Below are 24,228 nucleotides of genomic sequence, written 5' to 3'. Positions count from 1 at the left end.
TCATGTCATTCCAACCCACACAGAACACAAAAGGACATCATTTCACAATAATTTAATCCAGTCCTTTTGGCTAAATTAATAAAATAAATTGACAGTAGAGGGTGACAAATTTTAACGCTAAATAAAGAAGTGAAAATAAAGTAGTCCTTGCATAAATATTACAAGTCTTCTAAAGGCACAGACCGTTATTTAAGTAGTTTTTTACTCTCAAATCAATTGAAATCATTCACAAATAATGTAAATTTGTACATTATTGTGGCGACATCAATAACATAAAATATTAGTTCTTGCGTGTCTTATTCCCAAACGTCATGACATCACGGTGCTTTAGGTGCTTTATTAAGTGTTAAAGTTAGTCACTGTCTACTACCATTGTATTGAATTCAACTGGATTAAATTACAATAAAATTATTTCATTTTGTGGTCCACAGAAGAAAGAAATGGAAACATAAGTGGTAGTTCTGTCCGGAAGACTCAGGGTATTGTAATGCATTTATTCATTTCATACATCTCATCCGATCATAATCCAGCCTCTGCTTTATAAGCGCTGCTCAGCTGTCTTTCATTGCTCATTTTGCTTCCGTTTGTTTCCCTCACTTGCATGTCAGTGAAACACACAATCATGGTACATGCCATGCCTTTGCTTTCAAGCAAACAATCGTTTCATATTTGTATTATACATTGTATGGTTCACTCACCTCGATGTTCACGCTCAGCGCAGCTGGTCTCAATCAGCAAGATACGTTCTTCTTTTGGGGGAACAAATGTCATATGCATCTAGCAGATGGTTCTTGAGGTTTTAAGCTTTACTGCTATCAATTCTATGTTCATCATATTCCTTATACTGCATCAGTGCTATATTTCATTTTACAAAGTTCTCAGTGCTCACCGATATCATGTTAGGTATGAAGATTGTGCGTTCCACCAGCCGTGGTGGCCACGTCATGCGGGTAGCCGAGTTCAGGTTCACATTGCTCATCTGTTTACAACTGTGTTTGCATGTCCGAGTGTATTCCTGCATTAAATGGAATCAGGATTCAATATTCATGAACGTGATTACTCATTAATACTTTAGTGTACTGTACATAGTCTGATTATTCATTTAGTTAATCTGATGCTTCTCGTGCATTGCTGTTGCTCCTTTGCACGTTAAATCACAAAGATTTATTTGATGTTTTTCATGTTACAATCGCTGTTCTCTCTTAAAGGGGCAGTATAATTTGCTGCTGTGTGCCTCAGACACCTAGCAGTAGGCTATTGCGCTACAACATTACTGATTTTCAGTCATAGAACGGCGCTGTTTGCCTGAGTCTTTATCAACATGATGACAAACATGTCCCTTGATCTTTCAGATGTCATAGAGACTTCAAATAGTTAAGATATACCATTTCAAGGCATATTTCTATTCCTAACCTTTTATTAAATAATTGATATGGTTTTGACCTATATTGTTTACATTCTAGATATTACATTTGTATTTGTTAATTGCCCAAAAATCATTGTCCACTTCTTCTGGAACACTGCTCCATGACATTACAGTTGTATGTGTTATTTTCCCATGTGTTTCTCAGGTAAGTGCTATTAGTGCTAGGCCCATCAAGTGAGCAATCTAATAACTTTCACTTAATTATTTCCATATGGTTCACTTAATGTTATTGGTATTCATTGTCATTTCATTGTAAAAAATTTTTCATATCATAAATAATCAAATTTAATAGGGGTATATTTTATATTAGTTCCTATTATATATATATATATATATATATATATATATATATATATATATATATATATATATATATATATATATATTAGGTCTCTGGTCACTCTTTTCAGCAGGGCTCAAACATAAGCATGGGTTATCCTTTTGCAAGAGTATTGCACAAACTATGCTCGCCCTTTTTGTATGGGCTCATACACAAACGCAAGCATGGATTATCCTTTTCGCAAGGATACTGCACAACGATGCTCATCCCTTCGCTAGGGCATCAAATCACATAAGCAGTCCTCGCTTCCATTAGTGCCACAATGACACAAGTGCACTTTTGTAGGTCAATGCATAATTTGTAATATTCTGTGTACATGTTCTTACAACTATTTCTGCTTTTCAGGTTATCTTCTCCTCTTAAGACTATGAAGTAATTTTTTGGATTATACTGGGGGTATATATTTTACATATATTTACTTTTGGGGTAAGTTCCTCTCTCCTTCTGTCATCACCTTTCACAGGATCTAATGGTTCGAATGAGTATCTTAGCACTGAACCGTAGGATGGGGCTTAAGCCACAGGAAACAAATGTATCCCTATATTTGTAATTAATTCTCTTCTACTCTGAGTCTTCCTGGTAGAACAGAGTAAATGTTGACAGACTTTTAATTTTAGGTGAACTATCCCTTTAATATGCTGAAGATAAATGCACTGAGCATGCACTCAACATTTACCTCATCAGTTTGTGAGGGGCTAACTTGTGGCATAGGGGAGCCATCAAAGGTTCTTAGTGGAGCGATCTCTGGCGTTTGGTCTCTGTGCATTGTCTGCAGGTGTGCTTGAAGCTCAGTCTCTGACTCAAATTTAACACTGCAGCTGTAACAACGGGTTTTGGCAATAGAGGGTGATACTGATGAAGATGATGAGGAAGAAGAGGCAGTCTTTCCCTTCACAGCACCAGGGCTAAGGCTGTCCCCATGGCTCCATCCAGTAGCAGGACCTGTTGATGTATGAGCCCCTTGCTGCAACTGTTTCCCTCCATTTACAGTCGAGCTCTTGCTACCAGCAGCATTGACACATAATGAGCAAAGGCCATATGTAAAACCATTAATGTCAAGCTTCACCAACTCATGCTTGGAGTGGAACTCTTTGAGACACGTAGCACACTTTAAAACCTTTTGGCTTTGATGGTGTTGAAGGTGTTTGGGAGCTGAGCATGCTGTTGGGTGATTTGTAGATGCCTCTCCAGTCTTTTGCATGTGAAAGGTGCCGTGGATCTTGAGCTCTAGAGTTGAGGTGACAGTCTGCATGCAGACCACACAGCGGAAGCCAGTTAATGAGTTGCGCAAATCAGGATGTATCTGACAATGCTCCAGGAAATCTTCCTCACTCTGTAGTGGTAATTTGCAGATTCGACAGCTTCCTGTGTCCAGACTTTTGCTGTGAGTGACCTTGTGCTCTGTCAGGGTCAGCAGTGAAGGGAAACGCTCTCCACAGATGGGACACATGTAATGTTTGACAGGCCCTAGGTGTGTCTGCATGTGCTCCCGGAGCCCTCCTTCTGAAAAGAAGGTTCTAGAGCAGACATTGCATTTGTGATTTCCCTTAATCATTTCTGCTTTTCTCTTGTGCAATGCACTCTCTCCTGGATGAATGTTATGGTCACGGAGTTGGTGGTTGGTCAGGAGGGACTCCATAGTATAGGAAGCACCACAGATGTCACAGCTATACATGACATCTGAAGTGTCAACATCTTCTTCACTGCCATCATGGCTGTTGTGTGACTCCCCTGCACTAGTTCTTGCATGACTGTTGGTTAGAAAACCCTGGAATTCTGCATCATCTTTGGCAACAGAATCACCGCTACCTGATGTGGATTCATTGTTGCTGCAGTTCTGTACCTTTCCCTCAAACACACAATGCTTTTCACGATGATGGCGTTCTAACAGATGAACGGCATGGAAGGCCATGCAACAAAAGTCACAATTGTACTTCTTGCTATGTGTGGTAATGTGACACTGCAGCTCCACTTCGGTGCCAAAGGACTCACCGCAAAATATGCAGCGGTGCGAGTGGCCCTGATTTTCCAGGTGACAACGTTTGACGTGCATTTGAAGGTCAGCCTCATGCCTGAAATCCCAGTTGCAGGAAGTGCAACGGTATACCTTCTTCTCATTACTGTGCTTTACTGCGAGGTGCAGTTGAGTGGACACTTTAGAGTCAAACACCTCCTGGCAGAGCGTACAACGAAAAAACACAAAAGTGTGCATGTCAAGGAGATGTTTCTGCAAGCCATCCACTGATGTGAATTGCTTGTCACAACTCTCACAGATGTAGTACGTGGATGTGAGGGTAAAATGAACTGTCACGTGTTTTAGCAGAGACTCCTGGTTAGGAAAGTCTTTTTTACACTGTGGACAAGTTAACTGGGGCACAATGCTATCAAGGTGGGTCTTTATGTGTGTCTGGAAAAGGTCTAGGCTTGTGTATTTAGCACCACACTGATTACAAAGGAACTCATTTGAACGTAAGGAAGTGCTGTTCGGATTGTATAATGGGGCCTGTTCTACAGATACTGGCGATGAAGGGCTGAGGTCTCGCAGAGATCTCCTCCCATTGTTTATATAATTCAGAGCAAGAGGGATGTTCTTGTGGTTCTCCTTAATGTGCTTGTTAAGCTTGAGGACACTATTAAAAATTGGCGAGTTGGTGCAGTAAGAGCAGGAGTAGATCTCCACAATTGGATCTTTAGGAGTGACTGCTAAAGGAGAGTCATACCGCAAGCTCCCAGAGTCACAATGGGTCTGTCTGACATGTTCTTCTAGAGAGGCCTCAGTTAAGAATCCCATAAAGCACTTGGGGCAAAAAAATGCATTGCTTTCTTTGGACACTGGACTAGGAAATCCATGTGAGCAGCGGATGTGCTCCTGCAGAGCATTTAAATCTCCAAACACCTCTGGGCAGAAGTTACACTGCAGCAGGGAGTCAGACAGGTTGGCAAGTAGCCCTGAGGAATCCTCTGCATTGTGGATCTGCTTCAGATGCTCGTTTAAGTTGCAAAGGGACGGAAGAATCTCCAAGCAAAATTGGCAGGTATGAGCCTGCTCTGGTTTGTCAACATGCTTTGTCTTAAGATGAATCTGTAGCACATCAAGGCTTGAGAAAACTTGTTTGCTGCAGTAGATGCAGCTGTATGTCATTTTACGCTGCTTAGAAGATCGCCCATACATATGAGACACATTTTGGCTGGCCCTCTTTCTTCTCCCTTGTGTCTTGGGCACTTTAGAAAACATCTCTGCCATGGTCAAACTATCAACAGAAAGGTTAGAGTCTGGGGTAGTACTTGAAACAGATGTATATCCCATGGGCAACAGGGAGGGGGTATTGCTGAACTCTGGGAGTTGGTGAACATCCATGTGAGTGTACAGATCCTCAAGAGTAGGGAACTGCTCAGAGCACACAGTGCACATGTTGTTCTTCCTGTCTCTGCCATGCAACTGATCGATGTGGCTCAGAAGCATTCCTTCATCACTGAACGGCTCGTGGCAGTAGATGCATTGCAGTCCTGGATCTAAACTCCCTCCACCAGGAGAAAAGCACTCTGGGTGGCTTTCTGCAATGTGTTTTTGCAGATCTTCAGGCATATTAAAACCCTCCTCACAGCGGCTGCATTTGCGTGTCCTCCATTCTTGAGAGGCATTAGTATTTGCTCCATCTTTTCCACGTTCATGCACCAGCATGTGTCCATGAAGTGAATTGGTGGACAAGAACCCCCTGCGGCACACAGGGCATTTATGGGGCTTGTTAGCAGAATGTGTCTTCATATGGATCTTCAGATGATCACTGCGAGAGAAAGCAGAGTCGCAGTCTCTACAGTGGTACTTTTTGTCACCAGTATGAAGCTTGATGTGTCGGTCACGACTGCGCTTGTGCTTGAACAAGCGGCTACAGAATGTGCAGCTAAAGGGAAGTTTATCTCTGTGACTCTGCTCGTGGCACTTTAGGAAGCTCAAGCGACTGAAGGATTTAGAACAAAATTGGCATGGGTAGGGCAGGCCGGCACCTCCTTTGACCTCACCACATTCATAGTCATCAGCATGGCCTGGAGATGTTTGGTCTTTACTAGATGGTGAGGATGCAGGCCAAGAGCAGGACGGGTCATCCTCTACATCAGTTCCATCTGTCAAAAAGACAAGACATAATATGTTACCTTTCTGTTTTGTGGTCTTCTAACAAACTGTATTTGTAAGTAAACTCTCCTTTCAAAATGATATGCCTTTTATGTAACAGGCAGACAGAAAGCAGAGAGAGAGGCATTGGTAAGTACTAGCCTAGGTCAATTACATGTTCTAATCAGAGGTGGGTAATAATGTGCAAGTTACATTTACTTGAGTATCATTTTGGAGTAAATGTACTTTTAAGAGTAGGTTTATTGGTTGGTACTTTTTACTGTTACACAAGTAAATTTCTAATGAATTTTTTTTTTTACTATTTGTTACAATGGACAACATTACCGTTGCTACATTAATAAGTGTTAATAAATGCATTATGTATAAGTTAAAATTAACTTTATTTAGAGATTTTTGAATGGGACTTTAACGACACCAAAACTTTACAGCTATGCTCTGTCACTCGAGTCCATTACTGAAGCAGCAGCAAACGCTCAAAACAAACTGCTTTCTTCACAACACACAGTGAAAAAGAGTCTTTATGTGATTCCTTCATTCAACACCAAAACAAGCTGAAATTTCAGCATACAAAAATTACAGACACATGAAAACATGTTGCGGTGTGCTGTGGTGATAATAACAACACGGGCTTGTTTGTTATGAAAATTTTCCATTTCAGGGTGATTCTGTAACTACGGGCTCTATTGACCTCAGTTTGTATGTATACATTTTCTTATATCAGTGCTGCAATACATCAGTGCTTATACTGTAAATCCATGTAAACATCAGAGTTATGTGTAAATGCCTTTTGTTCTACTGATTGTGTGCTTGATTAATGAAGCGCGGGCATACAGCAATACGTGTTATAAAACACACGTGCACACCAACTCTGCATTTGACAGGTGCGGTGCGTTTTTCTTAAGGACAACCGAGAACAAGCTCTGAACTAGAGTTGGGGTACTCAAGTTCGGATGCATTTTTACTCAGACTTGACTCGGACTCAGCCGAGTCCATAGCATTTGATTTGTGATACAATGAACAAAATAAATAAATAAAAATAATGAAACAGAAATCTGTCTGCAAGCAGTTGTAGTACCCCTTGATGTCGTAGACATAGCCAGTTTGTTTCACCGTGTTAAGCAAACACACCTGCAGAGCGGCACACTCAGTCAACCAATACGCTTGAATGTTACTATGGATACTGCTGTATAACATCAATTACCGAGGTGGTTGGCATGACGAACACATAAAGACAGGTATGTAGCCAATGAACTAGAAACTAAAAGGCAGTTCCCTATCTGTCACTCACTCAACGTTGTGTCAATGTAGTGACACTAGGGGTCACTCTTGGGAGCCCCAAACACCTCTGCTTTTTTTAAAAAAGGCCAATGAGAATTGGCGAGTGGAATTTGCATGCCACTCCCCCGGACATACGGGTATAAAAGGAGCTGGTATGCAACCACTCATTCAGATTTTCTCTTCGGAGCCGAGCGGTTCTATTCATTGAAGCTGAATTCATCCGTGAAGTTCATTCACCTCATCTGCTGGATTCTATGGCGCATTTCAGCGGCTTCTCCCCCTCTGCACCCGTGGAGTGCAGAGAACGCCCCTGGGTGCTTCGGCAAAACAACTAAAAGAGTATATTCTAAAAGAGTATATTTTCTTTCTAAAAGAGCGGCACACACGGAACGTCTTTTTAAAGATGCCTTTCCGTTTGTGTGTTATTCCTGGTTGTGGTCGTTATCTCTCTGCTTCTGACGGCCACGATCGCTGTCTTACGTGTGTGGGGGCTGCCCACGCAGAGACATCGTTCGTGGATGGGTCTTGTCCTCATTGCGAGAACATGACCATGGCAAAGTTGCGGTCGTGGCTTGCATTCGTAAGAAAGCCCCCTGCCTCGGTCCTTCTACCTACGGGTATGAGGCCATGCTGGTTAGCACTGGGGGAGATTTGGGGACCTCAATGGGACCACCTCCGCCAGGTATCCCCCCACGGACCTCCCATTTCCCAGCACGCTCGCTTGCCCTGGTTGGGCGCTCGGGCGAGTTCGACCTCTTGTTTGGAGCCTGGGATGAAGAAGAGCTATCGAGCACAGCATCGGAGAGCGGGCTCGTCCAGTCGGACACACAGACTTTGACTGGGCTTCCTCCTTCGGGAATGATCGCCCAGTCCCAGGCCGACGCGGAAATGACGGACATGCTTTCCCGGGAGGCCGCGAGTGTTGGGCTAGAGTGGAACCCTCCACTCTCCCCTGAACCCTCGCGGCTCGACGATTGGTTCCTGGGCTCAGGGCGCCGCCCATGGCCACGCCCTGCCCCCATTCCTTTCTTCCCGGAAGTGCACGAGGAGCTGAAAAGATTGTGGGAGGCACCTTTTACTGCCCGGTCCCAGTCTTTCAGCTCCCCCGCTCTCACTACCCTCAATGGTGGAGTGGCCGGGGGTATTCGGTGATCCCCCAGGTGGATAATTGTGTCCGCAGAACGCCGCCACCTGGCGTGGGTGCCCGAAGCTTCCATCCAGGGCCTGTAGGTTTATGTCATCCCTGACGGCTAAAGCCTACGATGCCGCTGGACAAGCCGCCTCTGCCCTGCACGCCATGGCTCTCCTGCAATTACACCAAGCCAAGGTGGTAAAAGAACTGCACGAGGGTAGTTCTGACCCGGGATTGATGCAGGAATTGCACTCGGCAACCGACCTCACTCTCCGGACGATGAAGGTAATGGTGTGGTCTCTTGGGCAGGCGATGTCCACCCTGGTGGTCCAGGAGTGCCAACTTTGGCTCAACTTGGTTGGATGCGAGAGGCTGACAAGGTACGGTTCCTTGACGCCCCCATCTCCCAGGTTGGGCTATTCGACGACACCGTCGAGGACTTTGCCCAGCAGTTCTCGGCCATGAAGCAGCAGACAGAGGCCATACAACACATCCTGCCCCGGTACAGCTCAAGACCCTGCACCCTGTCTGCTCGTCGCCAAGGGCGTCTTCATGCAACAACAACACCGGCTCCGCCGCAGCCCGCCTCCATGGCCCGGCCCTGGCATGGAGCCCAATGCAGGAAGCAGACGCCACCCATCTCACAGCCGGCTGCTAAGAACCCGAGGAAGGCTTCGAAGCGCCCCTGAGACGGGTGACCCAGAGGCAAGGAGACCTGCTTCTCTGGAGCTGGTGAGCAGACCACTCCATCCCCCGGTGGAGGGCCGGGAGGAGAATCTTTTGTTTCGTTTTCATTTAATTTTGCCGCATGTCCAAGAGGCTGCGGTACCCAAAAATTCAACAAAAGAGTGGTTTTCTTGTTCCCTGGGTCAAATGTCCGGTGCGCACGGCCGTCGTCAGGACCACCGCCCACTGTCCCATCTTTGCAGGTATGGCGCTCCAGCGGTGGTCCCCCCACCCCTGTGTGCCCAGCTGTGGCACAAACACGCCCACGTGGAATTGGGTCTGGTCCGACTATGGGGACGAGACTCCTCCTCCCCCCTTCTTGGCCAATCTTATGGTGGGCAGAAGGAGCCAGATAAGTGCTTTGATGTCCCTGGACTCAGCACGGCCACAGGGCTCGAATCCCCTCGACGTGGCACCTCGAGCTCCGCCCCGCCACGAGGCCCCACCTGCCAGTATGTCCGACGATCATTCCCTTGGTCCCCCTTGCGAGTTTGGGAACGTGGCTCGCACTTTCCAACCCGTCGCGATGGCTGACCCAGACCGTCCAACTCAGCTTCGCGATTCAGTTCGCCAGGTACCCGGCCAGGTTCAGCAGTGTCCACTTCACCTCGGTGAACGGCGAGAACGCCGCTACCTTGCGTGCAGAGATTGCTACCCTTCTGCACAAGGGCGCGATAGAGCCTGTCTCTCCAGCTGAGATGAAGAAAGGGTGCTACAGCCCTTACTTCATTGTACCGAAGAAAGGCGGTGGGTTGCGACCAATCCTGGACCTGCGAGTACTGAACCGGACTTTGCACAGTCTCTCGTTCAAGATGATGACGCAAAAATGCATTCTAGTGAGCGTCCTGCATCAAGATTGGTTTGCGGTGGTAGACCTGAAGGGCGCGAACTTCCACGTCTTGATCTTACCTCGACACAGACCCTTCCTGCAGTTTGCCTTCGAAGGCCAGGCATACCAGTACAAGGTCCTCCCCTTCGGCCTGTCCTTGTCCCCTCACGTCTTCATGAAGGTCACAGAGGCAGCCCTTGCCCCACTAAGGGAAGTGGGCGTCCGCATCTTCAACTATCTCGACAACTGGCTAATCCTAGCTCACTCTCGAGAGTTGCTGTGCGCACACAGGGACCTCATGCTCCGGCACCTCAGCCAACTCGGGCTTTGGGTCAGCTGGGAAAAGAGCAAGCTCTCCCTGGTTCAGAGCATTTCTTTTCTCGATGACAGCACGCCTCACGAACGAGTGCGCACAGTCGGTGCTGAACTGTCTGAAGGCATTCAGACGGAGGACAGCGGTTCCGCTGACATTTTTTCAGAGGCTCCTGGGGCATATGGCATCCTCAGCGGCGGCCACACCGCTCAGGTTGATGCATATGAGACCGCTTCAGCAATGGCTTCAGACTCAAGTCCCGAGATGGGCATGGCACCGCGGGACACATCACGTGACCATCACGCCGCTCTGTCGCCGCCTCTTCAGCCCTTGGACCGACCTTGCATTTCTACAGGCAGGGGTTCCCCTAGAGCAGGTCTCCAGGCACGTCATGGTTACAACAGATGCCTCCAAGACAGGCTGGGGCGCCGTATGCAACGGGCACACAGCCGCCGGCTCCTGGACTGGCCTGCGGCTATGTTGGCACATCAACTGCCTAGAGTTGTTGGCAGTACTGCTCACCCTGCGGAGGTTTCGGCCGTTGATCCAGGGCAAGCACATGTTGGTCCGGACGGACAACACAGCGACAGTAGCGTACATCAAGCGTCAAGGCGGTCTATGCTCCCATTGCATGTTACAACTTGCCTGCCGTCTCCTCCTTGAGTCAGCAGCGCCTCAAGTCACTACGAGCCACTCACATCCCGGGCGACCTCAACACCGCAGCAGATGTGATGTCACGTCAGGTTACCCTCAGGGGAGAGTGGAGACTCCACCCTCAGGTGGTCCAGCTGATTTGGAGACAATTCGGGTGAGCACAGGTAGACCTGTTTGCTTCCCGGGAATCTTCCCACTGCCCGCATTGGTACGCCCTGACCGAGGCACCCCTCTGTATAGATGCACTGGCACACAGCTGGCCCCCTGGACAACCCAAATACGTGTTTCCCCCAGTGAGCCTACTTGCACAGACCCTGTGCAAGGTCAGGGAGGATGAGGAGCAGATCATCCTAGTAGCACCCTACTGGCCCACCCAGACGTGGTTCTCGGATCTCACGCTCCTCATGTCAGCCCCCCGGCGAATTACCCTGAGAAAGGACCTTCTTTCTCAGGGACAGGGCACCATCTGGCACCCACGACCAGACCTCTGGAATCTCCACGTCTGGTCCCTGGATGGGATGTGGAAGACCTAAGTGGCCTACCACCCGCGGTGGTAGACGCGATCACTCAGGCTAGAGCTCCCTCTACTAGGCGCCTGTATGCCTTGAAGTGGCATCTGTTCACTAAGTGGTGTTCTCCCCGACGTGAAGACCCCCAGAGATGTGCAGTCGGATCGGTGCTTTCCTTCCTGCAGGAGAAGCTGGAGGGGCGGCTGTCCCCCGATGCAGTAGATGGTAAGTACTTGGGGAAGCACAACTTGATCATCAGGTTCCTGAGAGGCACTAGGAGGTTGAATCCCTCCAGACCGTGCCTCGTCCCCTCGTTGGACCTCTCTGTAGTCCTTCGGGGTCTACAGGGAGTTCCCTTTGAGCCCTTGGAGTCAGCTGAGCTTAAGGCACTCTCTTTGAAGACTGCCCTCCTGACTGCACTCACTTCCATCAAAAGGGTAGGGGACCTGCAAGCATTCTCTGTTAGCGAATCATGCCTGGAGTTCAGTCCGGGTTACTCTCACGTAATCCTGAGACCCCGACCGGGCTATGTGCCCAAGGTTCCCACGACCCCTTTTAGGGATCAGGTGGTGAACCTGCAAGCGCTGCCCCAGGAGGAGGCAGACCCAGCCTTGGCGTTGCTGTGTCCGGTGTGAGCTTTACGCATCTATTTGGATCACACACAGAGCCTTAGAAGCTCCGAGCTGCTCTTTGTCTGCTTTGGTGGACAGCGGAAAGGAAGCGCTGTCTCCAAACAGAGGATCGCCCACTGGGTCATTGACACCATCACAACGACATATCAGGCTCAGGATGTGCCACCCCCTGTGGGGTTATGAGCCCACTCTACCAGGAGTGTGGCAGCCTCCTGGGCCCTGGCCAGTGGCACCTCTTTGACAGACATCTGCAGAGCAGCAGGCTGGGCAACACCCAACACCTTTGCAAGGTTCTACAATCTCCGGGTTGAGCCGGTCTCGTCCCGTGTATTGGCAGGCACGAGCAGGTAAGTTCCGGGACAACTGGCTGGGTGTACCACTTGCGCATAGCGCCTTTCCCCTCCCTTGAGGTGAAGACATGCGCTCTTGCCTCCCAGTCGTGTTCACAGACTGTGTGCCCTGGATGACTTTCCTCCTCAGCCTTCTGGCAGTTGAGTTTGCGGAGAAACTCGCTGACCATCCCAGTACGTGCGTTAATGAGCCCCTGTACTGAGGTAGGTGCTCCACATGTGCTGGTTCCCCGAAGGCGACCCCATGTGATAGCTTCCGCAAAATCATTTCCCTGTCGGCAAACTGCATCTTCCTTGGACAGAGGCCCCTCTGCCCCCAGTCGCCATGCTCTGTAGAAACTCCTCCCCCTTTGGGTAGGACATACCATGGGACCTCTCCACATGACATACTTCCGCCAAGACTCGGTAAGACCATGTGACGTATTCCACTCAAAATACCCCCTTTTAGGCGAGGTGTGGTCTCCGCGGTGTCTTCCCCTTGGGAGGGACACTTATGGCTCCCAGTCAGTTAACAAATTCCACTCTTTTTGGGGAGAAAAGAGAGGGAAATAGGCCTCGGCTGGGCTAGCCTGTCCCTATAGTTGGGCAGTAAACTTGTTCCTGATGGACCATTCCACGATCATAAGAGTATTGGGGGAGGTTACTTGATGGCCTGGTGTGCTGGCTACGAGGCACGCAGCGGTCTGCCCATCACACACCGCCAGTTCACGTAACACAGTTCAGATAGTTGTGGCATTTTTTATAGGTACCCCTAGTGTCACTACATCGACACAACGTCGAGTGAGTGAAAGATAGGGAATGTCCTGGTTACTTTCGTAACCTCCGTTCCCCGATGGAGGGAACGAGACGTTGTGTCCCTCTTGCCACAACACTGAACTACCCACTGAAATGGCCAGGACCTGGTCTCGGCTCCTCAGCACAAAACCTGAATGAGTGGTTGCATACAGCTCCTTTTATACCCATTTGTCCGGGGGAGTGGCATGCAAATTCCATTCGACAATTCTCAATTGGCCTTTTTTCAAAAAAGCAGAGGTGTTTGGGGCTCCAAGAGTGACCCCTAGTGTCACTACATCGACACAATGTCTCATTCCCTCCATCAGGGAACGGAGGTTACGAAAGTAACCAGGACGTTTTGCAAGGCACGGGACCTGACAACTGGTAAAATTGCATGCGGCGTTTGTGCAGCCAAGACGGTGCTCGCATCGCTGTTTCGTTGTGGTTAAGAACTTCATTAAGTCAAGTCACCCACATCATGTCTCACACAGTTTACTAAAACAACATATCAAAATAAAAATTCAGAAAAATATTATTAATATTGGGCTATTAAGTCTTTTTAGGCATAATGTATCCACACATGTAGGCATCTGTAGTCTCTTGTGGTCCACGAAGTGTTGTCAAGTTAAACTGGCCCTTCATGAATTAACTGTAACTTTTTAAATAGTTGTGGAAAATAAATTGTTATTGCTAAAGCAGACTGCAACTCTGAAAAACAGATAAACAGCACCTATTTATTGTTTTTCTATTTTAAAAGCATTGAGGAGCTGCTTAAAATATGCTCTTTAAAAAAGTTTCCGCAATAAAATGCCCAATGAAATATGAAGTTATTTTTGGCAGCGAAATGTTTTGTTTATAATTTAATTATAGATTGGGTGACCAGACGTTCTGGTTTACTACACAGGACAGTCCTGGTTTTTGGTAGGGTCACTGATTTTTTCATTGTCCTTCTCGCTATTGTCACTGGTATCGTTTGCAGAGAAGAAAATAAATTGTGTTGCGTCACACGTTGATTTGACGATACATTCATTCTAGTCTTTAGCAAATCAGCTGAAATATGTCTGGTTACCATGGCAATGACGCATTCGCTCTATGTTGTCCTGTCAGTCAGCACAATTACCCAAAATAATGTAAAAATGTGTTTTCAACAACAAGCTGAAAGAAGCTGATCTATGTATTCGTGCAACATGGGAAAATGTAAGCGGGGTGTTTTCTGAAAGTTCATTTTCCCCTCGAGCATGGCGGTAAATCAGACAAGTGTCACATTCAGACAGCTAAACTGCACTTTTTACATAGGCTAGTAAAAGCAATTAAAGGAATGTTCCGTGTTCAAGTTAAGCTTAGTCGACAGGATTTGTGGCATAATGTTGATTACAACAAAAATATATTTTGACTCGTCCCTCCTTTTCTTTAAAAAAAGCAAAAATTGAGGTTACAGTGAGGCACTTACAATTGAAGTGAATGGGGCCAGTTTTTAAACATTAAAATACTCACTGTTTCAAAAGTATAGCCAAAGTTTTTGTATTGTTTTTGTATTGTTGTACACTGGAAGCTCCTGTCACCAAGACAAATTCCTTGTATGTGTAAGCATACTTGGCATAAAGCTGATTCTGATTCTGATTCTGACAAGACATAAAGGATATGCATGTAAACATGATTTTAGTGTGATAAAATCACTTACTAACCTTTTCTGTGTAAAGTTATAGCCAATTTCACAACTTCTTTGCCATGACGATGTAATGTCAACAAACACTAAAACTCTAAAACGACAATTTAAATACCTTTACAGCTCAAATAATACATGAGTTTTAACAGAATAATTAATGCAAGTGCTTTTTATAAAAGTATAAGCTTCACATTTCTTTGTTTAAACCCACCAAAAATTGGCCCCATTCACTTCCATTGTAAGTGCCTCACTGTAACCTTGATGTTTGCTTTTTTTTAAAGAAAAGGAGAGACGAGTTGAACTTAATTTTTTGTGATAATCAATATTATACCACAAATGCTGCTGATTGAGTTTAACTTGTATTGAACCCAGAACATTCCTTTAAATGTTGAGATGTAGGGATTGTATTTTGAATTTTAGGTTCCAATGTTGTGAATTAAATGTTAAAATGTGTACCTGACATGACAAGTCTACTCATAATTACACATGCAATATGAAATTATGGATAGAATAGGCTACGTGGAATTTGTAAATGAAAAAAAAAAAAAAAAAGCTAAAATGTGGTTAAACAGTGAAAAATAATATATAAAATAAAATGTACATTTTCACAAACTATATATTGCAGAACTTTGCATACCCCTTTTGTTTTAGGCCTATAGGTTTTCACACCCCTTTCAGAATATATGCAAATATAAGAGATAAAAGATTATATATTTTATGTAGTACTGCCCTTCAAAAACTACATTACACAAAATGTACTGTAATTTACACAAATCATCCTGTTCAAAAGTTTGCATCCCCTTGGTTCTTGTATTGCCTTCTTGAGCATCAATGAATGTTGGCACCTTTTGTAATAGTTGTGTATGTGTACATCAGTTGTCCTAAGTGTCAAAAGCTGGATGTCTATATCATTTAGCCACTGTTGGGAAGAACTCAAATGTGCAGAAGATGCTGGGAAACCAAAGAACGTACAGCATTTTTCTTAAAGAGCACCTACTATGGGTTTTCAAATATTACCTTTCATGTAGTGTGTTATATAGCTGTTTGTGAATGTAAAAAAGTCTGCAAAGTTTAAAAAATCAAAGTGCACGACAAATGGAGTTATTGACTCCCAAAAGAAAGAACCGATTCTGAACACCTGAAACGAGTCATTAGTAATTCCAGATTTACTTCCTTTAATAGCCTACGTAATTTGGTAACAAAAAACCCGCCTCTGGTCTTCACCGGCTGCTCGTGAACAGCTTTGACCCGCCCTCAAACACTACACTAAGCCGTAGACCAATCACAACAGACTGGGACATCTGACCAAACAGAGCAGAGTAGGCTCTCTGAAAGGAGGAGTTTAGAATGAATCCTTTAGAAAGGGTCATTGAATGAGTCGTTTTTGACACTGGGAAAAAAAAGTAAAGCTGCAATTTAAATTATGAGCAAATTAAAGTGTTTTTTGACCTTGGATGCATGTAAATCTATTGTGTGAGACCTTTAAAACAAAATTAGGCACGTTTAAAAACCATAATAGGTGCTCTTTAAAAAAAGTGGGCAGCTCCACAGCTCAGGACAAAGCAGGGACTCATGAACAATTCTTACACAAACAGTCATTAATCATAGAGAAATCAACACACCATATTAAAGGGTTTGCTCTCGTGCCAGGGGCTCTAAAGCTTGCGTGCAGTCTGTCTCATGAATGCGCACAGGAGATCAACACAGTGAAGAGTTTCACTTAATAATACATAGGATTTCGGTTTGTTTCTCACCAAACCTTATCGTATTCCTTCAGAACAAGACAGAGTCGCATACAATAATTTATTTGACTTCTGAATTATACTTTTGTGTCCTTTTGAAGCTTAAGGAAGTGGTCACCATAAACTGCCATTGTGTGACATCACTGAGCACAATTTTTTTTTCACAATTTCTCCTTGTGTTAAGAAAAAGAAAGAAAATCATATGGCGTTATAACAACACAGGGGTGAGTAAACAATGACTGAATTTTCATTTTTGGGTGAACTAATCCTTTTAGAACCAAGGGAATGTAAACTTTTGAACTGGATCATTTGTTTAAATTCAGTTACCATTTTGTCTTTTGGAATACATGAGAATATCTGTTGTCAAATAGCTTCTTCAAGGTAGTACTAAATACATTTTTATGATCCCTCATTTTTTTTAAACAATAAGACAGATGCACCAGGGTTTTAGGTGCACAAGCAGTGCATAGAACTTAAACAATCATGAATTAACAATCATGTCCGTGTTAAATGGCCCTAATATTATCAGTGGGCTTTACCAGTGTTTTCGGATGTAGCATTTGCAGTCAAGTCGTGAGATGTAACTTCTCAGCGAGTGCTAATTATTACTGTGTTGACTCATAATTTTCCCAAACCAGTTGGCAGATAGACAAAAAATAAATCTCGGTATATATTATATCTTTAGATAGGGATCATTTTAGATAAAACTAAACTAAATTAAAAGGACAAATTGAAAATGAAGTAGAAATAAAAAACTAAATTAAAATTAAAAACAATAATAACTCTGGTTGTAATGACTAACGCAGCTTTCACTTTCTTTAGTCTATGTTTGAGTGGGGGGGGGGAAACAACAAATAACTGAAATGTCATCAGAACGCAATAAGAAGTGTGTTGAAGGACAGTTTTGTCTTCATACACCTAACATATGCTTTCATTCTGAAACCGCTTTGAAATTTGTTCAGCAGGATACTAATCATAAAATATAGAGGTGATTTTGTTACATTTATATTGACAATTGTTTTTTCTTAGTTGTGAAAGTTAAAATAAGCTTAAAATATTGATGTTGAGTTTACGGTTACAATTTGAATTCAGATTCATGAACAGATTTATTCGGACTCGGACTCGACTCGGACTCGGCCTGTTATGGACTCAGTCTTGAGTCCAACTCGGCCCCTTTTGGACTCGGACTTGACTCAGACTCGATTGTTTAAAGACTCGGACTTGACTCAGACTCGACTAAGGTGGACTCGAACCCAACACTACTCTAAACTGAAATAATCCTAAACGTGCCTTTTAATACAGAGATAATGCATAACTTAAAGTTTCAGTGTACTGAACTAATAGTCTATGTTATTTTGTCACTGTATATAATGGAAGCCACAGAATATATTGAAATAGTGTTAGTCAAAATGTTTGTGACGGTCACCCTCAGTCACCATTCACTTTCAAAATATGAGAAACAAATGGAAGTGAAAGGGGACTGACTTGCATTCTGTCTAACATATCCTTAATTGTGTTCAAGTCATATAGGTTTAGAACATGAGGGTGAATAAATGATAAAAGAATTGTAATTTTTGAATTATGTGCATAATGGGTGTAAGGATCACATAGTCACATGATCCATGCAAACAAGGTGTTATTAATAAAAATCAGATTGAAAGTAACTAGTAACTCACTTCTTGAGAATTATTTTAATTGGATACTTTCTTACTATTACTCAAGTAATTATTAACATAAGTACATTTACTTGAGTACAGGTTTTGGGTACTCTACCTACCTCTGATTGTAATCCAACAAAACAGGTTTACATAAATATAATCCTTAAAAAAAACATTAATTTAGCATTTATTGATAATGCTAAGTATTTATTCTTTTAAACTCCCATTCACCATGTGTTAATGTTATTGAATTTAGTTAAAAAATATTCTTTTAAGAAGATTAGAAAAGTGTATAAGCAAAATGACTGCTAAATTCTGAAACGGTTGTTTCAGAGAGTTGCCAAATACTCCAAAATTCTCAAGTGTTTTGCTACCTCAACAAAATGTATTTGACTATCACACACAGTCACTTGTATTTTGTAATGTAATGTTTTTGTAACATCAGTGTTTGTAATAAGTTCAAAAGGTGAGAAGCCACTGCTTCCTTTCTCCTAACCCTGAGTACTCTGAACTTCCATCCTTAAATAACAGAGTGCAGTGCCAACCAATGAGAAACTATGAGCCAGGAGGCAAAGCTGGGAAAGGGAAAAACAGGAGAAATGGCTAGAATATATGAGACAGCTGCGAACAGGGGCTGTTCCTTCTTCAGGGTAATGTTTACATATGAGCACTTAACCCACTATTGCCTATCTTTAGGAAAAAGTTTAAAGATACAGATCGACCTGTTGTTCCTCTATGTTAATCAAGAAGGCAAAAATTCACAAAGACCAACTCAAGACATGTATTATGATTCTTTCCTGTTGACTGCACAGCTTCGAACATTCTAAAAATAAAGCATTTACAGAACAATATTATACGTAACTAGCTTTTAAAATTTTCTGAAGAAATGCCAATGCAGCCTAGGCTGGGTGTTCTGAGTGGTTGTTGGAGTATATATAGGTCGATGCTAGTGTGTTCTGCATGGTTGCTCAGGACCTTGTTTGATGTATGTTTTCACTACATCCATTCAATGAACAAAATGCACATGAGATCAGTAAAAGATGTACATTCTGCAATCATGGCACTAATGCTAACATGCAATACATGATCATAAAATGCACCTGTTACCCACTGTTATTGTATTTTCTGATGAATTTTGGGGAAAGAAGCCACTTAAGGTCATGAAAAAAATATTTGTATACTTTCTTTTTTTTTTTTTTTACAAGAAAGACATTGATATTACAATGATGGATAATAATCACATTATATGGTCTTGAAAAAGTTCTCTACATGAGCGTTCATACAGATGAAGGTACATTTGCATCAGCTCACCAACTCTCTGTTGTTTTGGGCCAAAGGCAGTAAGCCGATATGGGGTTTTCTTGAAAGTTTGCACTGGTAAGTTTCAAATATAGTTGGTATTTTGATTCATTCCAGTGACTTTTGATTCCATTTCAGAGTCTTTTGAATCCGTTCACCAAAAATATTCATTTAGATTCATTCACTGATTCGTTCAGTGACCAGTTCTGCAAATTACATCTTTGCGCCAGCAGATGGCGACAAATGAACATCTTTTAAGTTTTAAACTAGCCAATGCTTTGAATGAGTCGTTCACAAGAAAAACATGTCTCAGTATACTATATTAAAATTTGTGTCTACAAATCCACTAAGAGACTTAAGCAGAGTTTTTAACCATCATAAGCATTTCCCTACAAATTACAACAAAGAATATCTATCATTTCACGAGTTCGTTTGCCCATATAATCTTTAATCTATTAAGGTTAAATTTATTTGGCTTGCTGTCCACGGTGGAGGGGCTCGAGGAAGCAGCTTCAACTCGAGCTCTAAATGTACCCCCCAAAAAAATGCTTACAATAAAGGACAGCGAGCACATGGATAAATCATAAATGCTTTATAGATGATTATATCCTTAGACGTGTATGCTGTAGTAGAACTGTTTATTATGTGCAATGTTTAACCCCCCCCAAATGAGGCAGCCACCTCTGGGTGAAAGTTTTAGACGAAGGACATTTATGCAGCTATAGGGTGCTGTACCATAGATATATTACATCTAATCGGCCAGCTTACGGAGGCAGCCTCATGTAAGGGCCCGATCCGGGTGGAAGGTTTAGACAAAGGACATTTATGCAGCTATAGAGGGCTGTACCATTGATATATTGCATCTAATCGGCCAGCTTACAGAGGCAGCCTCACGTAAGGGCCAGATCTGGGTGGAAGGTTTAGATTAAAGGACCGGTGTACGACAATAGGGAGTTATACCATAGGTATACTGTCAGATCAACTCACTTGTGACAGTAGCCTCGTTCAAATGTCTACCCAGAGACAGGGAAATATGGTGCTTGAAATTAACAGGAGGAGATGGTGACTGCAGTTGTAATGCTCGTTACAGTTGCTGTGAAGCAAAGACAAAGGGATTTAGCGGAAGCATGTTAAAACACTGCTGCAGCAGTAGAGTAAAGTGGGCCTCCTGCGGGAGCAGAGTTAAGGCAGTGCTGTGGCAGTGGAGTAGAGGAGATGGAATAGTAAAAAGTGGGGTATAGTGAAGGTGCTCTTATGGGAGCGAAAGGAGTACTGCTGTGGCAATATGGAGCATAGGCAGGAGCTGCTGCGGCAATATCAGGCGTGGTCGGGCGCTGTGGCATAGTATCAAATGGGGCAGTGCTGCGGCGGTACCAAGTGGGGCGCTGCTGTGGCAGAATCAAGTGGGCACACATGGCTTTATTGTGTATACACACACCTGTAAGGAAAGCACAAGGTTATTTTGGAGGTCATATCAGGCTCTATTTATTATGTGTTGGGCTCATTGCAACCATGAGCGAAAGAAATGCCAATACGAAGGCTAACGGGAAATGCTAAAGGCTCTTAAGATTACTGCACCACCACTGCACTCGAATGGGAGAGCTCATACTGCGTTTCGGACGGGAGAGCCCACGGAGTGAATGACATGAAATTTCACACTGCATTCGAATGGAAGAGCACACACTCCAATTAGAACGGAAGAGCCTGCATTGCAATCGAACGGGAGGGCCCACACTGCGATTCAAACGGGAGAGCCTGCAACCAATGCGCTGAGGCTCACACTGTATTCGAACAGGAAAGCCCACACTGCAATTTGACGGGAAAGCCTGCATAGCATTCGAACAGGAGGGCCCACACTGCGATTCAAACAGGAGAACCTGTGGCCAAATTGCATAGGCTCACACTGCGTCCGAACGCAAGAGCCCACACTGCATTCGAATGGCGGGTGGCGCAGAGTAAATAACCTTGCCGAATTGCGGTTTACGATGGGTATATATTTATGGAGCTATGCTCCTAGACTTTATAAGAGGAAACATGGTTGTGGTGTTATGGGAGATTTAGTGGCACGGCCTGAAAGGTTCCGCAGTTGCGGCACCTGGACAGCACATTTGCGCTGCTTTGTGGTGTCATGGGTGTTTGTCACATGGTCTGAAAGACGGCGCAGTTGCGGCACCTGTACAGCACATTTGCACTGTTTTGTGGTGTCATGGGAGATTGTCGCATGGTCCGAAAGATATCGTAGTTGTGGCACATGGACAGCACATTTGTGATGCTTAGGGATGTTTTGAGCCAATGGCAGAGGCACCGCAGTTGTGCTTTCTTAACAACTAAAATGTTTGCCATCTTTGGCTCCTTGGTAGATAATGGTGAAGTCTTGGAAAGATACCTAGGTAGAGAAAGCGAGAGGTAAACCTGTGTACAATCCAGTGACAGGAATTTAAATGGGCTCTCGCAGGGACCTGCAGGAAGTAATACTGGTGAAACCCCTGAGGAAGGCACAATTCAGGCGTTGCTGTAGAAAAGACAAAATGATCATATTTAGGTGAAACTTATACTAGGGAGACATTTCACACCCCTGTGAATAAGAAATAATCTGTGAAAAGTTAGATCCATGGCAATTGGAGAGTGGGCTGCACTTGTGCCGGTAGAGGGAAAACTTCTGCTAATGCTTATTTGAGGGGAAAGCATGAGGTCGACGTTTCGAGGATATAAGTCTAGAGAGAAGAGAAAATGAATATTAGTGACATTTAGAAACAATAATGTGACCAACAGCATAAAATTATCTGGAAAATAAAAGAGCTTTAGCTCTGCATTGCAAACAGTAATGCAGGAGAAAATGGACTTACAATCATTATTCACTTGTGGCCATTCACTCCTTAGGAGTACTGTATGACTGCCACCTGCTGTACAATATATGTCTTGCATGATTGATGTATCTGCATTGCAAGAGTTTGAGGAGATACTCCATACTACCCCCAGAAAATCAGAGAAAGAGAGCGTGAGAGAACGAGAGACCGCTGAAGTGCTGCTAAGAGGAAACACCTGTGCGCTAGAACGAGATTTAAACAGTCAAGCGCGTGGGAATAAAATGTAGACAGTTGAGATGAAAAGACTGGTGCATGGCCATATGAAGCAGTAGCACTGGTATATGGTGAAGCAGTTGCCGGTTTTGTGGAGGCAGCCTCAACGCAATATGGTCTGCTTCGGCGAGTAATGATTAAAAAAGGAAGAAAGGCAGGGTAGAAACCACAGTTAAAGTGGCAGCTGCCATTATCACGGTGTATGCAAATAGTGAGCTGCTGCGGCAGCTTTCGTTGAATAACATAATGATATTGATAAAATAGCTTATCTGATAAGGAGGACGAATGCTTCACTTGGAGTAATAGGACATCGCATGGATCTGTCGCGGGTGGGCGGGGCCAAATGCTGGAAACAGCTGAGACCGAAGAGAGGTAAGCAGCTGCTTATATACTCTGGCTGTTAATTGAAAGTTTAGATGGGCTCGTTCCTCCCAAACTTACGTTTAGGAACTTAATCATTGTAAACTGAGCATGAATTTTTATCTAAAACAATTCTAGCCTAAAAATTATTATAAGTTTCAATAAAAAAAATGTCTTGATGTTATTGTCTTGTGTGGTCATCAGTCACTTTTATTCATAATTCACCTGTCTACTTTTCATGAACGATATTCAATGAGAACAATTTAAAACAATATATTTTGTCAAATGCTGGGCTTAATTTTTACTAAGACATAGAAAAAGGACAACAAAAGCTTTTTTAATTTGAACTGTATGGTCTTTTGCCATTTTTACACATTTGACTAACATGCTGAACTGAACGAATGACTTGCCCCCTCTTGTTCAATCAGTCAGCAGATTCTCTGCGAGATTACTTATTCATTCATTGAATTTGTGAACGTGTATCAGTACATTCAGTTCATACAAACAAGATGTCTTGCTTTTTTCACACTCCAATGACTTACTGGTTCAGAGATGAGCGTGTTCGTTCAGTGGGTCAAAACAATTATATGCTCCTTCACAAGTTAAGTCATATTTATTTGTACAGTGCTTTTCACAACACACATCGTTTCAAAGCAGCTTTACAGAAATTATGCTGTAACAAATTATGCTATTAAAGTCCTCAATGTGCGATTATAATGAATAATTATATTAAAAAGCATGCCATAAAAACTATAGTCTTTAGGCCCCCAGTGAGCAGGATGAAGGCGACTGTGGCAAGAAACACAAAACACCATAAGATGTAGATAATGGAGAAAAATAACCTTGGGGGAAACCAGGCTCATTGGGGGGGGGGGGGGTGGCATTTCCCATCCCACACTTGAATGCTTTTGGCTTGCACAACAGTCAGTCTTTACATGCAAGAAAGCCACCAAATCAGTCTTGCAATTCAAAGAAGAGCTCATTTGCTTCCAATGGGAGACACTTCAGTGTTGGGTACGAGTCCACCTTAGTCGAGTCAGAGTCAAGTCCGAGTCTTTAATCAATCGAGTCGGAGTCAAGTCGGAGTCCAAAAGGGGCCGAGTCGGACTCAAGACTGAGTCCATAACAGGCAGAGTCCGAGTCTAGTCCGAATTAACTTGGTCATGAATCTGAATTCAAATTGTAACTGTAAACTCAACATCAATATTTTAAGCTTATTTTAACCTTCTCAACTAAGGTAACACCTCTGTTTACAGTATATATTTTATGATTAGTATCCTGCTGAACAAACTTCAAAGTGGTTTCAGAATGAAAGCATATTGTAAAGG

The 24,228-nt window shown here is 43.8% G+C and overlaps 1 protein-coding gene across 6 annotated transcripts in view; it reads right to left on the bottom strand.

The window, feature by feature from the left end:
• LOC127440711 (zinc finger protein 521) overlaps positions 1-24,228 on the bottom strand; it is a 239,047-nt gene that overhangs the window by 93,672 nt on the left and 121,147 nt on the right. For 3 of the 6 annotated variants that reach the window (XM_051697464.1, XM_051697462.1, XM_051697460.1), the window contains 2 exons: positions 2,443-5,888; positions 890-1,015 (listed from right to left, as the gene is read on the bottom strand). In XM_051697464.1, the coding sequence (XP_051553424.1) occupies positions 890-1,015; positions 2,443-5,532 (3,216 nt within the window). In that variant the 5' untranslated portion in view covers positions 5,533-5,888. Of the gene's footprint in view, positions 1-889; positions 1,016-2,442; positions 5,889-20,447; positions 20,514-24,228 lie in introns of those variants that run through there. The other 3 variants (XM_051697463.1, XM_051697461.1, XM_051697465.1) reach the window with 2 other exon arrangements.

The sequence above is a fragment of the Myxocyprinus asiaticus genome, chromosome 5 (genome assembly GCF_019703515.2).
Source record: "Myxocyprinus asiaticus isolate MX2 ecotype Aquarium Trade chromosome 5, UBuf_Myxa_2, whole genome shotgun sequence".
Classification (NCBI taxonomy): domain Eukaryota; kingdom Metazoa; phylum Chordata; class Actinopteri; order Cypriniformes; family Catostomidae; genus Myxocyprinus; species Myxocyprinus asiaticus.
This window is presented reverse-complemented; position numbering and strand designations above follow the sequence as displayed.